Source organism: Thermobia domestica, chromosome 10 (assembly GCF_964235325.1).
Source record: "Thermobia domestica chromosome 10, izTheDome1.hap1.1, whole genome shotgun sequence".
In the NCBI taxonomy this organism is placed as follows: domain Eukaryota; kingdom Metazoa; phylum Arthropoda; class Insecta; order Zygentoma; family Lepismatidae; genus Thermobia; species Thermobia domestica.
Genome location: NC_137463.1, coordinates 24,155,760 through 24,173,010, shown reverse-complemented (window position 1 = coordinate 24,173,010; position 17,251 = coordinate 24,155,760). Strand labels below are relative to the sequence as shown.

The 17,251-nt window shown below is 36.1% G+C and overlaps 1 protein-coding gene across 1 annotated transcript in view; it reads right to left on the bottom strand.

Moving 5' to 3' along the window:
• LOC145662375 (LON peptidase N-terminal domain and RING finger protein 3) overlaps positions 1–17,251 on the bottom strand; it is a 68,032-nt gene that overhangs the window by 22,209 nt on the left and 28,572 nt on the right. Inside the window, exon 2 of the mRNA XM_081727891.1 lies at positions 1,191–1,309. Coding sequence (XP_081584017.1) covers positions 1,191–1,309 — 119 coding nt within the window. The remainder of the gene's footprint in view (positions 1–1,190; positions 1,310–17,251) is intronic.

Sequence of the window (17,251 nt, the reverse complement as noted above, 5' to 3'; positions counted from 1 at the left end):
CTATCTATCTATCTATCTATATATATATATATATATATATATATATATATATATATATATATATATATATATATATATATAACACTTTGTTTTCTTCTAATAATAGAGCCTTATGCACGACCCTTTCGGGGAAGTAATACTTTCGGAAGTATTTTTTCGCGCCCTATCTTAGCCAACTGTCAAGTGTGACGTATCACAGTCAAGGTGGAACAAAACAAGCCTTGCGGGTCTTCTAACTCCCTTCGCTCGCTGCCGCTATGTTTCGTAACGTAAATAAATTATTTTCATCTTATTTTAATGAAAAAAGTGTTATGAATTTTTAAAAAAATAAAAATCGAACTTTCCTTGAGTTGGGTTTGAACCCACGCCAAAACAGACTAATTACTAACCCGCTCAGCTACGAGGGGCGACAGCATGTGGCGTTTCCTTTCTGCTATATGTGTGCTACGTGGCGAGAAATAGATAACGCCAACCAATCAGAACTGTGTACTTCCTAATTCCGGAAGGATTATTTCTCCGAAGGAGTCGTCCTTACGCAGAGTCGTTTTGACGCGTCATCAGTACCATACTAGAGAATTCGACTAACATGTTTCCTGCAGTAGTCAGGACTTTAGTATGACGCTAATCTATGTCAAAACGACTCTGCATGAGGCGGATCGTCTTTAACGAATACTTGCGCCTCTGTAATTTAGTCCAGGAGCCTTTGGTACCAGTTTTCGCAAAAATTTCTCGCTCTAACACAACGCAAGACGCGAAAAATAGAAAACAATTATAACTGCTACGCCTATCATCGCAAACTAAAGCACAGATTTTGCATTGCTTTGAGGCAAACCGTTACGGAATTAAGCCTCATTGAATTATGGAGGAAAGTATTATTTTCTTACGTTTGAAATGAACTAAAATTTCATCGTTTTGATCTTACTGATTTCTTCTGTTTAGAAAAAGTCGAGTTAAATGTCCTTTCCTTTGTGATAGATAGAATTTGAGTAGTATTTAATTTTTCTATAACGCAAATGCATTTTGACACAGCAAGGGACATTTTAACTAGGCTTTAAGAAGGAATCAGTAAAATGAATAGCTCTAATTAACTACAGCAAAGAAGTTAAATCCATTTCATAAGTTAAAAAACAAGGTCTTATCTTTCTTTTTTAATTAAAAAGCATAAAAAAGTATAATGAACAGGTTCTTACCTTATTCCAATCTGGTCGCAACCTAAGGACTTTGTCGGCATCAGCTAATGCTTCCTCGTACTTGTTAAGAGAATAAAGCGTGTGAGATCGACTGCTCAGCAGTAAATGATTATTTGGTGCTAGAAAGAGAAGAAATTAACAGACACTGGTTAGAAACTATTAATTTTTAATAAATGTAAAAACACTTTTAATTCAAAAGTAGATTTATACATATATTATGATACCAAAACAAACACTTTTCCCTGTAGCAGCACAGCACAGACAGTAGGTGCAACAGTGGGAAACAGTACGCTAACCAATTGCCAACGCTGGCTCGTACGTTGTAATTAGCCTCTTTGCCGAGCATTCGCCAACCAACTCAAAAAAGTAAAATTTTTATATTGGGAATGCAAGGCCGAAACTACTGGTTAAATGACAGTAAATTGTTGGTTGACTAACATAGCTTTAAACTACGTTGGTCCACATTTTTTTTTTTTCAATTTTGTTTTCAATCAGCAATTCCCAACCATATGCCAACGATTAACCAATGCAGACTCGAACAAGTGTGCTGCTAGGGATATTAATCTTAAGTATGAGGACTGTAACAATGCGTAATGATTACACTTACGCTAAAACGTGTAGTGATTGAATTTACACTAAAACAACAGCTCGTGCAACAGCTCGTGATTATATTTAGGCTAAAACAACGAATAGTGATTAATTTTAACAATGGAAGAAGTGAATCTCAGTAAAATTCATCGTCGCGTACAAGCTTTTCATAATTAGGCAACTAGAGATCGAAGTATAGTGAATAGATAGGTATTGAAGTTATATTATGTCGCTCCGAACTTTTAACATGTAGCCAACCCACCATCGCGTGCGTCGACCTACTTCACGTGAAATTCCGTACGAGCTTGAACAGTGTTGGCGAGTTCTTCCGGTTCTGTCCACTGTATTACTGTAATGTAATATTATATATCTATACGTAATTATCAAAATCATGGAAATTGATGTAGAATGTGAAGATTTGAAAAGTTTTGATAGTGCAGCACCATGAAGATACATAAGACGTGAACCTACACATGTATAGGTTGAGAGAGATCCAAACTACATAACCTGCCACATTCGAGCTCGATTCTCAATGTATGTTTTCGTGGCTTAGATCCCACGTCAAGTTATATGCCCACGACTCATAAAGCCTTGGTGTCGTAAAAGGACGTTGAATTCAAACTACAGTGAAGCACAGTGGCTCAGTGCTAGAGCGCTTATTTCTGGTGCAGAGATCCCTGGTTTCAATCTAAGGTCATGTGTATGTGCCGGATAATATCCTGTCAATAGGTTTTCTCGGCATTCTACCGTTTCCTCCTACATTTCACCCCACTAATTCTTTCATAATCCTTCACTTTTATCACTTGAGACCGCAGTGATTCAGTCGCAGAGTGTTCGAATCTGGTGGGTGGGTTTGCTTGGAGTTCTTCCATTTTCTCTCACTTTCTTCATTTCATTCATTCACATCATCACCATCTCCTTTAGCTTCCACGGCATAATCATGGGAAGTAAAATTGAAATATTTCATTTCAATTCACTTCCAATAATCATCCGCCTTTCTTAAACCCTAAATGAAAAACTATGGGATTTTTCAAATCAAACTACTGCGTAGAAAAAAAAAAAAAAAAGTAGTGTGTTACAAAACGAAACTTTCGATGCTCTCAAGACACACTATACACAATATACACCAATTGTTACGTACTATATAAACATTAAATAAACATTTTCAAGAGGTGGAAAAACAAGATACAAATATCCTCTAAGGCCTGGACTATACGGACACTACAAACACGGCGTCAAGAAGAAAACGCAGCGTTAACGCCGACCTATTGGAACAATGGCTATTACCATTGGATGAACTCGACGAAAGTTTTCAACGCGGAGCGAGGACCGAGTGTTGAGGATATTAAACGTGTCTGTGAGCGATATCAACAGGGCCCGGATCTTGTTGACAAGTCAACTTTTTTCTGTTACGCATATGACAAGGCAACTTCAAATAAAAATGTTATCCTTCAACTCAAGGTTCTAAAAATATATTGTCTTAGGGTCAACTTTTGGTCACTTTTTGCCGTTTTGAAGTTTCAGGTCATTTTTTAATATCTTAAGGTGACTTTCAGGTCACTTATGGTCTTTTTAGTCTTTTTCTTGTACATAAAGAAATCTTAAAATGAGCACTGTTCACGGATTTGAAAAATATGAAGTTATCTCTTTTCCTGGTTCCTGATTATTGGGGTGGAAAACTGCATTCCTAAGAAGCTAATGAACACTAAGCTGTAGCTGGTTGACTAGGGGTAGGGGTTGGTCGGTGGCCAAACAGATGGTTTTAGATCATTTACCACATAGGATGTGATTACGTGAATAACTAACAATGGATTAGAAGACGTACAAAGATTTTAAACGGGGTTTTTATCTATTATTCTCATGTATACACTCTACACTTGTGAACTTCTATTGTTTAAGTGTGTTTCCTAGTTTCAAATCGGGAGTGAATTGACGCTTTCAGTACTTACAATGCCGTACAATGGCCTGATCCGTAGACTGCAACTAACAAAACAAAAGTTTTGAAAATGTCAGAAATGGTAATTAAAATCTAATAGATATTCAAAAATGACAATGTTTAACGAAATAAACGTTTAAAAAAACATATTTTAGGGTCAATTTTTGTAGGTCACTTTTTAGAAAATTTTAGGTCAACAAGATCCGGGCCCTGGTTATCAAAGTGGTGCTGGTAGTGTACACGTATACGAAAGTAGAGGACATTTAGAAATGTTCAGTGGCGTGGACAAGAGTAGCGGGTTATGAGCAGCTTCACAATTTAATAGAAGGTAGGCAAATTTCAAAAATGTAACCCACAAGATTAATACAACGATTTATTGCGTACAGAAAGTTTTCGAAACTTGGAAGCAATAAGTAGCATCCTTCCGGTACGAAGTTTAGTGTAGTACTACAAAAGCGATGAGAGAATACAGAATTGAAAAGGGGCCTATTTTAAGTTATTGAAAAGAGGTTTTGAAATACGGTCCATACGCTGTATATTTAGAGTCCGTAATGCCCGCTTTTCTGCATTGCCAACGCCTCGTTAACTGCGTCCGCATAGCCTAGCCCCAATGATGCGCCCATTCAAAATAAGCAGTTGTTGCGGTGGGTAGTACATTTTCAAGACCTCGTACTTAGAGGAGGTGACGTGGTCACCACAACACTATGGCTGACTTCTTCCATCTCCCTGGTTTTTCTCCAAGTACTAATTTGACAGAGGTTGATGTACTCCTAAGTCACATTCGGGAAAATCTAGAGTGAAAAAAAAAAAATTGTTGGCCCTTATCAGCGATCGAATCCGGACCGTCGGTTGGCAGGAAGATTACTTCCAACTATGCTACCGCGATGGTTCTGTTAAGGATAGGGGAGAGAGGACCGTAATTCAAGTGCGATCCGGACTTTCTCACTTTTCAATCTCATTTGCAGTGAAAATGGCTGTACATGCTAGGCGGAACCTCTACGAGAGCAGAAACCAGACTATTAATTGCTTCTTGGTACTAAATGGCCTCGTGTTTCCCAAAATTCTCAAGATCATTCTTCAAACATTCCATTAAAAAAAAAAAAAAAATACTGTACTTGTTGCTGTGGTTATCTTCTTCCAGAAGTGATCCAAACACCGTATTCTCACAGGACGCGTTTCATATTTCAAAATACTCTATATGGCAGAGATACGGGGTTGAGGTACGATGATTATAATGTCCGTTCCACATAATCTGTTCTAATCCAGTGCATGAAGGGCCGTGGTAGCTCAGCGGTAGAGCGTTCACCACTGCTGTATGAAGTCCCTGTTTCGATTCCAGCTCGCCCCAAGTGAGCTTTGTGGTGGGCAAACACCGTGTGCGGCCGTGGCAATCCAGTTTCCCTCCCCCCCCACTTTCTTCATTCCACCATTTCATTCATTTCTCATCATTACCGTCTCCTTTAGCCTACATGGCAGAACCGTGGGATGTAAAGATGAAAGACTTCATTTCATTTTTCCAGTGCATGGAGAACGTCATCCTATCAGCGACATTTTTTTACTTTTCAACTGTGCATTATACCTTGTTACAAGTGCATGCTTTGCTCTCATCTCAACTGTATCCCTCGTACCCATGGTTAATGTGAGCGCCTATTGGAGAACCAAGTTTCATTCAACTTGAGTTTATATAAATCCATGTCTTATACAGCCTTGGCGATAAAAAGGACGTTAAAGTGGAACCCAACAACCAATCAAAATTAACATTTTATATCATTACATATTTCTGCTTTCGAAATATGTAATGATAAAACTAAATTGCAACGCAAAATACCATATGCTGTCATTTCATGCCATATGTTATGTAAAACATTGAAGACCCAGCCATCATAACAGCATCAATTGACTTGAGTCATAAAAAAAAAAACACATTTTTTGTAATTACCAGCACTTTTTTCTTTCTTTTGCAAATGCTGAAGATATAGTGTGCTGTGTAGGATAAGCGGGTGAAGGGGGCAGGAGGGTAGAATGACCTTCTCTCCCATGTTCACTTTAATTTAGTTCTTTCACGTTACGTAAATGGCGCGAAACTTTTTTTTTTCTGTTGGGAAAGAAGAAAAAAGAGTAAACGTATGTAAAGGGCAGTTTTTTAATCCTCTTTTCTTCTTCTAACGGATGTCGCTTCTGAGTACGGTTGCGTAATTCACGTGGCCGGGCAACAACGGTGCTTACGTAAGCCAAAGCCAATGCTTTCGGCGTTCTCGTTCGCTTCAGATAGATCAATAAAGAAGAAGGGCGGTCACATGCATTGCATACACTGCACACCCCCACACCAGCACCCGGAGACCCGTGCAACTCTACTAAATAGTCTGCTTTCAGACATTGTTTTTTGTCTCAAATAATAATGAAACAACGAGTATACCCAGGGCTGGCCTTAGGCAATTCTCCGCCCAGTGCGATGGCTTTTGCCGCCCCCTTTCTCCAGACAAAACAAACCTCAAAGTCCACGATTTTAAGTATGCTACTCCCTTGTGAACAACAAAGGGGAGGGGGGAAAGCACTCGCACTTAGAAATGCCTAAACACTACAAATACACTCTGTTTTTGTCTTTAAATAATAATTTATTATGTTAGTGAAAGATAAAGCAAACACACCTGCAAATGAAGGATGGTAATCTTTATAGCCTATATACTAGTATATATATAATATATACTAGTGGTGGATCCAGGATATGATCAAGGGAGGGGCTAATCCATATTTTGCCGTTTTATCCAGTGTAAAGTAAGATTGAAGCCCATTTTATCCAGCGTATACCTGAACGTCAAGAGGGGGTTATAGCCCCTACAGCCCCCCTTGGATCAGCCTATATATATATATATATATATATATCCTACAGATTTCAATATCGAGATTCAATTTCAATATATCAGTTTGCAATTCTAGTGCAACAAACTCTTTTATCTTTATTTCTTGATTTTCCTTCTACATCTGTTATTTTTTAAAAGTTGTTTCTACCTTCAATGATAAGGAACTTGTTTCTGACTAGTTTTCATATCAAAACTGTGATAACTAACTAAACGGAACAGATATTCGTTCCTGTTGGAGAATTAAGCTCTTGCATTTGACAACAATCAAGCAATTTATGTTGGAACTTGTTTGACCATTTGCTTCTACAGTGTCCATGTGACCTTCATGGTCAGTGTAAAAAATCGATTTTCTCGAAATCTACGCATGAGGATTTACATCCACCAATCTCATTTTGTTTAGCTTAACGAATTCAATTAATTGGTAGCTATATGTTTCATAGTTCGACATCTTTTTTCGTTAATACCTAATAATATTGAATTAACTATTATTAATGTTATATCTATGTATATAAAAGAATGTTTGTAACATTTGTGTATGTTTATGAAAGTATGTTTGTAACGTTTGTGTATGTTTATGAAAGTATGTTTGTGACTTCGTACCTGTTGCACTACCCGACCGATCTCGATCAAATTTTCCACATAGATGAGGGTCGGGCCTGGGATGTTTTCTTATCATTTCAATTTGACGGTACAACGCAGGGGAGGTGAAGGTTGAGAGATATATACAAAAATGATCGAAAATTACCTATATTAGTGCCAAATCCATAGTTTTCGGGGTCGCTGAGAGAACAGTGACACTTCCGATGCCGATTAAATCCAAATTCACCCATTTATGTCCAAATTAAACGTATTCTCCCCGCGCGAGGAAGAGGTACTCTGCTAGTATTATCTATAGAAAATCCTAGAAGATATTAATCGCCTTGTCAAATCAATTGAGCGCTCTATTCCTAGCTTTGTGCCTACAAAAGATCATAGCCAATTATGAAACAACCTTAGTTTGAAAAAGAAGTTATAAATTTAATTTCATTCAAAAGAAAAAGAAAAAAAAAAGATAGTAGTAGTTCCTTCCCCTTTACAAGGTTAGGTAACAATATTATAGATCGTTATCTGGTGAATGTATTGAGCAAGTCGTTTCTGCATTTGCGTCAATGTTATATAAAAATGTCTACCAAGATAATAAATTCCTCGAAGATGACATTTAATGCTACTTCAAACACTGTTTTTGTTCTTTTAATAATCTGTCATTGCTGAGAAAATCACTAGTAATTGTTGTTAATTTTTTTATGTACATTTTATAGATAAAAGTACTTGTGTCATTTAAAAAAAAATCACTTTTCGGGTCATTGTACTTCGAGAAAATTGTCATTAGACATGTGGCGACATCTGGTAAAACTCGTAATTCATTAGCTTTCTTCCGCGTAACTTCGGAATGAATTCTGAAGCCTTTTATCATGGAAAGCTTAACTGAGGACAAGATATTGAGGGTTATATATATAACCCAAAAGATATTTTTCTCACATACAGAGCTACCAATTTCAAAACTTAAACAGCCATTTTATTCTTTAAAAAAATGTCCACAGTTTAGCAATGTAATAACAGTACGATCTAGTACAACTAAGACAAAAAGTATGTACCATACGTAATAAGGTAGGTTACATGTGTAAATCCTGTAGTTTTTGGACTTAACGTACAACCCTTGTAACATCTTCCAGCAAACGTATAACTGAAAACATAGGCTACATTTATACGTACTATCCGTCCGAAAAAAAAAAACTGCATATAGGCGATCAGGTTCTCACATATAGATGTACGTATATAACATACCGCTGAAGTACAGGGTGTCCGAGAAGTCCTTCCCTGATTACAGAAATTGATAACTCAGGCTAGAAATAAGATAGAAATATGAAACTGGTGTTGAATTGTTTACAAACTATAAAAGTTTTGGTCACATCAGTACACTTCCACATGAGCACCCTTGGTAGCACATAGCACATCTAGGCGATATTCAATTTCCATCCACACATGCTGAGGTTCTTGGTCGACCAGACCTCGGAAGGTCAGCAACCGACCCTGTGTTCTTGAAATTCTCATACCAGGCTTTAATGCTCTTGACATCAGGTGGAGTCCTCCCAAATGTTGTCTGGAACTGTCTCTGCACCGTGGTTGGTGATCGTGTCTCATGGTACCACAGGACACACTGTGCCTTCTCCTGGTTGGTTGGCATGGCTTCTTGGGCTTCTTACTTACGTACTACAAACCTAACACAGACAAAAACTTTTATAGTTTGTAAACAATTCAACACCAGTTTCATATTTCTATCTTATTTCTAGCCTGAGTTATCAATTTCTGTAATCAGGGAAGGACTTCTCGGACACCCTGTATGTAATATACGTATGCGTATGTATTATACGGAAGGCTGTTAGATGTCAGACATCCTGCAGCGGCACGATGTAACATCTGAGTGGGAAAAAGGCAGTATGTATGAGCATATGGATAACATATGTTCCGTACAAATTTTCGTAATAAACATAAGGATTCCGTATATCTGTACAATAAACCACTGTTCAGATAACGAATTTTTCTCGGTCTAAAATACTTACTTTATGTTATCACACAAGTTTCAAGACTGTAAGTCTATTTGAAACTCATGAATTGGAAATATTAAGAACAATGGTTTTTCCAAGCATACTTACGTATTTTCGGAATTTGTCTCCCTCACTCATCCGAAGGTATGATCAATTAAATTGGAATCGTCGGTAATATGTCACTTTCTTTAATACGTAAGACCAACACCAATGATCGTCTATGTCCTTCCTTCGGCCAACATATTTTATAGTAAAAATTTTCTCTATTTTAAAAACCTCTCCCGAGACAAAATGTTATGGAAGAAACCCTACGTATGAATATTTTTATTACGGTCAGTAAGTTGTGCGTTCTTCATCACTTTAATTATTAAAAAAAAAAAAAAAAAAAAACGAAGTTATTCTAACAAAATCACAATGTAAACAACATAATGACAACGTGATAATGGTTTCGAATATTTGTTCTTTCATGTTATTGTAGTTATTTCAACCAAATAAATCACTGTTTCCAACTCGATATCGAGGGAAGATATTGGGGAAGCGGGAGGGGAAATTGACCCTTCACTTTCATCGATATCCTCAAATTTACACAGGATAAAACAAAATTAAAGTAATTTTCCGTTCCCACACATACATATATATACAGGGTGGTAAGAAACTATTTGAAGAAACTTCGGGAGCTGATTCTCGACACCGAAATTAGCAAAAAAGTCCTCTGGAACATTGGTCCGTGAGGGATTAGTTTCGGCGATATAAGGTGCCGAAAGCGTGGGAAAATGAAATGCAGAGGGCTGCAATTCAAAAACAACGCAACGTAGAGAGTGGTTTAAAACATGACACTCGAAGTCATATCTGCTCAATTGAACAATGTATGTTTCAAATTTCCGCAAGATGTGTGCGACGAATTCCCCAAAGGAACATAGGGATTATTTGCCAGGTTATAGGGAATCCCAAAGTTCCTTTGGGGAATACGTCCCTCACGTTGCGTTATTTTTTAATTACAGCCCTCTGAATTTCATTTTCTCACGCTTTCGGCACCTTATATCACCCTAAGTATCCCTCACTGACCAAAGTTGCAGATGACTTCTTCTGCTGATTTCGATGTCGAGAATCAGAGAATCAGCTCCCGAAGTTTGTTCAAATAGTTTCTTACCACCCTATATATATATATATATATATATATATATATATATATATATATATATATATATATATATATATATATATATATATATATATATATAAGTGTGCGTGCGTGTGTGTGTATTATTGTATTATACGAGGATCTATACTGTATGGATGAGCGATTTTTTTTTTTTTTTTAGATATCATTATGGAAGTATGGAAAAGAATGAGAAAGTGTCCGGATGGAACGAAAATTCCATGAGGACATGTTAGCGAAGGTTGGAAATAAATGGAAAGAGAAAAAGAAACTGGATAAGAATTGTATGAGAAGAAATTGTTTTATTAAGAATGTGATAAAATGTTGATTCTATCGCAAGCGATTCATTATTACTTCTATTAATGCATTTCTATATGACCTTCTACCGTAGTTTATCCAAAACTCCTAACCAACACATCTGATCGCAACTTTGTTTCAACTTCCTTGTTGATCAGATGAAAATGAGACTTCACGGCACCGCCTTTTAATCTATACTTATCAAGGCCGTGCAAAGATCTCCTCAGCAATAAAACCAACTATAAACAGATGCACTTCGTTTTTCATCCTTGAGCCCAATACATAGTTCATGATAACACTTTTATTATGGCATAATGCTGGTGCTATTATTAGTATAGGGAAGTAGGTAAACATACATTGCCTTCACTGTTATTAGGTGTATTTTGTAGCTAACCACATTCTTATGTTTCTATCACTTGGACTTTTAGGAGTAGGTTTTTAAATGTTTTAAGAATTCAGCCCTGGTTAAAATTACAGATCCTGCCCCTTCCCCAATTTACTAAAAAAAGCGGTTCGTTTTTAAAAAAAAAACAATTAAACTTCATTTTTTATTCATGCAGTTACTCGAATTCACGAACTACAGAAAAATTTCTTTGGTATCCAACTTCATTCCAACCGGACCGTGCTGAGTTTTCTCTGGGTTCTCCCGTTTCCTCTCACTTTCCTGATTCTACCATTTCATTCATGTCTCATCATCACAATCTCTTTTAGCCTAGCCTGTGTAATCGTAGGTCATAAGATTTCTTTTCATTTTCATATAAAAGACGTTGCATTCCTCATAGCAGGTTACTTGAGCTCATAATTATTACAGCTACACTACCTAGGTACTATAATATATATTTTTTTTTCTTTTTAATAAATATCCCTGAAACCGTCAGAAATTTGAGTTGAAGAATTTTGCTTACAACAATAAGAAATATTCTCATATTTGTGTTTAATACTTATTTAGAGTTAACTTTTCACTCCTCACTGTCTTCTTACTTTACCGAAACACCATTAAGGGTCTTCACTACAGCGAAATTAAACTACCGCTAATTTTAAAGTTTTTCTGTAATATCTTCAAAACAAATAAAAAATATTCGAAAAACAGAAACGTAGTGAACTAGACAATACGATTTTGCATACCACAATTCACCTATCTGCTTTTGGTATGCCGCTATTTACAGAACCCGCAAAAAATGCTAAATCTATCTACAGTTGTAAATCGAAAGCCGATAGATGAGTTTTGATAACGGTATCACATGCAAAATAGTTTTGTCTAGTTCACAACGTTTCTGCTTTTCGAATATTTTTATTTGTTTTGAAGATATTACAGAAAAAAAGCTCTAAAATTAGCTGCAGTTTAATTTCGCTGTAGTGAAGACCCTTAACGGTAAGTACTGTACACTCTGTGAAGAATCCTGGAAATAAATCAAAGAATAAAGTAAAAACATCTTTCCACAATAGAACATCAACTCTTCATACATTGAATGCACGACAGTGATAGTGCACAATTCCTTCCTTCCTTTCGGAAAGTTAACGGGAATAGGGAACAAATTACTACTTAAAAAAAAAAAAAAAAAAGTTTGTTTCTTCTTTCATGAAGATAATACACAGTAGAACAAAAACCTTTATGATTATATCTGCAACTTCATATTAAGAAAGGCAGGGGGGTAAAAAAAACGACAGACGTAATGCGTAAGTATTACAGTTGTAGGAGGAGCCAAACTGACAGGTGTTCCTTTGTGTAAAGACTTGGAAGCCAGCGGAAATGACACCGTCAGAAGTAATTGGAAGGGAGAAGTTAGTCAGTATCTGATACTGGGCGTCGAATCAACTCACGCGATTCACGTCACGTCATCTACCTCTCTGCACCTTGCATGTTCGGTCAGTTTTCTTTTTCTGTTTTTATTTTTTCATCTCACTCCTCTGCTCTGAATGGAACAATGACATTACGTAAGATCCTCCATCTTCATCCCTTTGGGCGTATTAATGTCCTTGATCTTATTTTTTTTCTTTAACAGCTAATATAAATTACTTTTGTCATATTATTATTATTATTATTATTATTATTATTAGCACAAACTAGTTTTGTGCCACTTGTACTCTTTGATGCGATACGAAGTTTTGTTGTTCGCATTTTTCGCAAAAAAGTGAAATATTTCAGCACAAGTTAACTCTAAATTAAGGACTTTTTTTCTTATCTTTTTAAGTTGGATTATGATTGATGAGTCAGCCACTTGTGTTTGACTGACGAATCTTAACTCTGAAGCGGACGTGACGCTATGGTTACGACAGTCTGTTTACGAAGAACACTGTAAGCACATGGGTAGTGCATCCCCGGAAAATCCCTTTAAATGTCCATTGAATATGACATAGTATTTTCACATTATTTCAAAGAACAATTAAAATTTTAGAAATAACTGTTTTAGTAATTTGGAATGCTACAATATAAAAGTTCCCATTTGAAAAACAATGTGACACCAAAATTAACTCCCAGCAAGTAAAGGAATCATGAACACTGGATATAAAAGCCTTAGCATTGGATAAACCAAAGATTAGCTGTTTTACTGTCATTTTTTTTATTTAGGAAAAAAAATACTGAATGCTTGTAAGCGCAAAAGGACTTTTGTGCCGCCAGAGGAACAGATTTTTGTGCAAATTTATCTGTACAAAGTTACAAATATATTTGTGTATTGATTTATTTATTCACTAGCACTTCTATAGATACAGTTGTGAAGTCATTTTGCACTTTGAAATAACAAAATACGGGAAGGAACTGTAGATAGGACTCAGATAACTTATTTTCATTACGTGTACCACCTTAGCATTTGTCTTATGGTACTGACAGAAAACTCTGAAAAGAAAACTCCGAAACTCTAAACGTTCATCTACGCTCCCTTGGAACAGTATTTTTTTAAAGCATAATAAACAGATTGTTAAATAATTTTATGTATCAAATATCAAGCTGTTATTAGTAGTCCCATCTCAACTTTATCACTTTAAAAAACGTTACGAAAATTGAAGAATATAGTAATTTATTTCTTAACTTTATAGTAAAATACAACACTTCTCAAATAATACTTCACATGGCCATCGAAATGTTTCTCATAATCCAAAAATGCGACTTGTTTAATGTTACGTTAACGTTAAACGACCGTTACGATACACAAATTCGTTGCGAACTATCCAAACAATGACAATGGACAGCGGTGGATCAGTGGTAGAACGTTTACCTCTGGTGTGTGGGGTCCCTGGTTCGATTCCAGCTCGCGCCAAGTGGGCTTTGTGGTGGACAAACACTGTGTGCGTGGGTTTTCTCGGGATTCTCCCGTTTCCTCCCACTTTATTCATTCTACCACTGCATTTATTTCTCATCATCACCGTCTCCTTTAGTCTAGGCAGTTCAACCGTAGGATGTTAAACTGGAAGACGAAAATCTCGAATACTTCTTTTTTTTACAGAAATATGAGTAGCGTAGGTACAAGAAAATTTCACAAAGAAGTAATAATTGATTCTTAATTATTGTACCTGAGAAAGTAATAAACACTTCTATGTTATGATTAATAATGCAGAAATGCTAAAAGTATTCAATATAAATTGAAAATAAGTTATGTAACTCTATTGAATTTAAATTATATAATGAAATGCAAACGATAAATCATGACGCTTATACTGAATACTTAGCAGATCCGCAATAAACAAGATTGCGAATACAGATAATAATAATAATAAAAAAAAGTATTTTCATCTGCAGAACACGGAAATAAAAAGTTTAATTTATCCAACACCAGGATTTGAATAGCAGTTTTGTAAAGTGGTATGAGAGGCAAGCAACACTTACGAAAGTTGTAGTTCACCTTGAATCCATGATGTCATTGATAACACACCTTGTGCAGTACAGGTCACGACAAAAATATATATTATTATTGTACGTTTATCTACGTGGTCTGTTTGAAAAGCATTTTAAACTTTCTCTTCTGTTAGACAAATAACGTACTTGTTTCTCAAATTGTGTGCTGTCAAGGATCTCTTCACGAAACGATAGACAATCGGGTGTGGTTTAGAACGAGTGGTCGATGTCACATGAGCACAGTGAAGCTCACAAGAAAAGCCATATTAGTTTGTCTGTATGAACAGCATTCTCATCACAGGGTTAAATCAATTTTGGAGCACCAAGATGGTGGATTGCAAACTAATCAACAGGCGGGTTTTAGGGCACGAGTTGCGCACATGAGAATATTTGAGGGGCAATTCCTCATTGGAAATAGTCCAATCAAACTGAATAATGGTAAATTGGGGGACAAAGGTAATTTGGGGGAGTATGGTAAATTTGGAAGGCAGAGTGGTAAATCTTTTGGAAAATATGGTAAATTTAGGAGGCAGAAATGGTAAATCTTTGGGAAAGTATTGTAAATTTTGGAGGCAAAATGGTAACTCTTTGAGAAAGTACGGTGTTTGGGAGGCAAAATGGCAAATTTTTGGAGAAGTATGGTAAATCTGGGAGGCAAAGTGGTAAATCTTTGGGAAAGTATGGTAAATTTGGTGGCAGGATGGTAAATCTTTGAGAAAATATTGTAAATTTTGGAGGCAAAATGTTAAATCTTTGCGGAAGTATGGTACATTTTGGAGGCAGAATGGTAAATCTTTGAGGAAGTATGGTAAATTTGGAAGGCAGAATGGCAAATCTTTGAAGAAGCACGGTAAGTTTGGGAGGCAGAATGGTAAATCTTTGGGGAAGTACGGTAAATTTGGGAAGCTGCTGCCAAGCCTTTGGGGGACAGACGCCTTCGTGTATGCACTAAACTTAGATAGCATTGCAGATCTACGTGACGACCACTATCTCTATTTGCATCAACTATATGGTTTGTGGGACTATTAAATACTGAAAAAATATTAAACTTGTATATTGATTTTTTTGAATCTAGATTTTTCAGTAGTTTTCAACGTGGGCGTTAACGCCCTCGTTTCTAAATGATGTGATAGGCTACTTAGGGGGGCGTTTGCGATTTCATGACCTGTTATTTTTTTTCTGGTATTATTGGACGAAAATTATTATGCATTTTATAAATTATCAAAACTTTAGACATTTTTTAAAAAAAACAAATAATAATATTGATTCTTCAATGCTGATTTTAAGAAACGAAGCCTTTTAGGGTTCTTAAATTGTTTCATGCACGTCTTATTTGGTATTAGCGCCTTGTAGCATGGGTGAATTGGGTTAAGATGACAAGAGGTTCTTAGTACAATCGCATTCATCCAAGGGGGCGTTAGACTCGAAAAGGTTAGGAACCAGTGATCTAAATGCTGGAAAATAAGTACGTGTTATTTTCCGAATGTCTTACATAATAGAATTTAAAAAGATAAGACTCAATGGAATTCCCAGCATGATTCATTAAAAAAGAGCAGTATGACGTAATTTTAAGCATAATACAGAATTATTCTACTCAAAATGTCAGACTTGAGCTCAAACTATATAGAACTTTTTCTCTAATTTCATTTGTCGCCGGACTTCTTTATTTGAAGCAGAAGCGAGGACAGTTAAATATCAAAGAAACCACAGTTTAAAAGTTTTTGAATACCAAATTACACGCTGTGCCCAAAGTACGCAACGTATGTACCGCGTGGTATATTACAAGTTGATCATACCCTGGTTTGGGAGATCGCCTGACGTTTAATTCTGAATTTCGGTAACACTTTCTTTTCCGTCAATCTCCTCACACACACACACACAAAAAAAAACTAGTGGTTTCATAATTTTTGTCATTATGATGATAGCAATTTTATTGTTGTTATTATTATTCATATGCCTGCTCGTAGCTGCTTGCCCCTGCATTATGTATGCCGAAATTGAACATCCTAGGTTTTATACACTGAGAAAAAATGTATATGGCGTGCTTAAAATCGTATGTTACATTAGTAAATCCTGTAGTTTTTGGACTTACCGTACAGCAAACGTATAACTGAAAACGCATGTTGTATAATACTTTCTGTATAAGTGTTCCATCTATACGTACTTTCCGTATGAAACAATACAGGCGGTCAGGATCTCACACAAATGGACGAATATAACATATAGCTGAAAAGGTAACATACAGATATGTAAGTAACATAAGGAAGACTGTTAGGTATCAGACATCCTGCAACGGCATGATGTAGAATCTAAGGGCAGTGTGTATGTAGCATATGGATAACGTATGCTCCGTACTGATTTCTATAGCAAGCAAGAGGATACCGTACAGTTGTACAATATACCGCTGTCCGGAGAACGGATTTTTCGCAGTGTACACAAAATTGATTGTTTTTTCATCAACGAATTATTTCTTTTATGTGTTAAAAAAATACAATTGACCGGTATTTCTGTCAGTGTAATGTTTATAACCCATAATGTAACAAATTACAACTTTCGTTTTGTTTTAATCTTGTCACCTCATGTAACACAGAATATAAAAATATGGCGATTTCCATGTTTCCTTGGCAATAAGCAGGATGTGACGTCATACTATTTCAATTTACTCCCCCACATGTTCTCTTTCCCATTAATCACTATCACAGGATCATCTTCATACAAAAAAAAATTATTAAAAAACTGAATTTATTTATCTAACTCCACAGCACTAGATTACGTTCTTGAGGCTAAAGGAGGCGGTTTATTA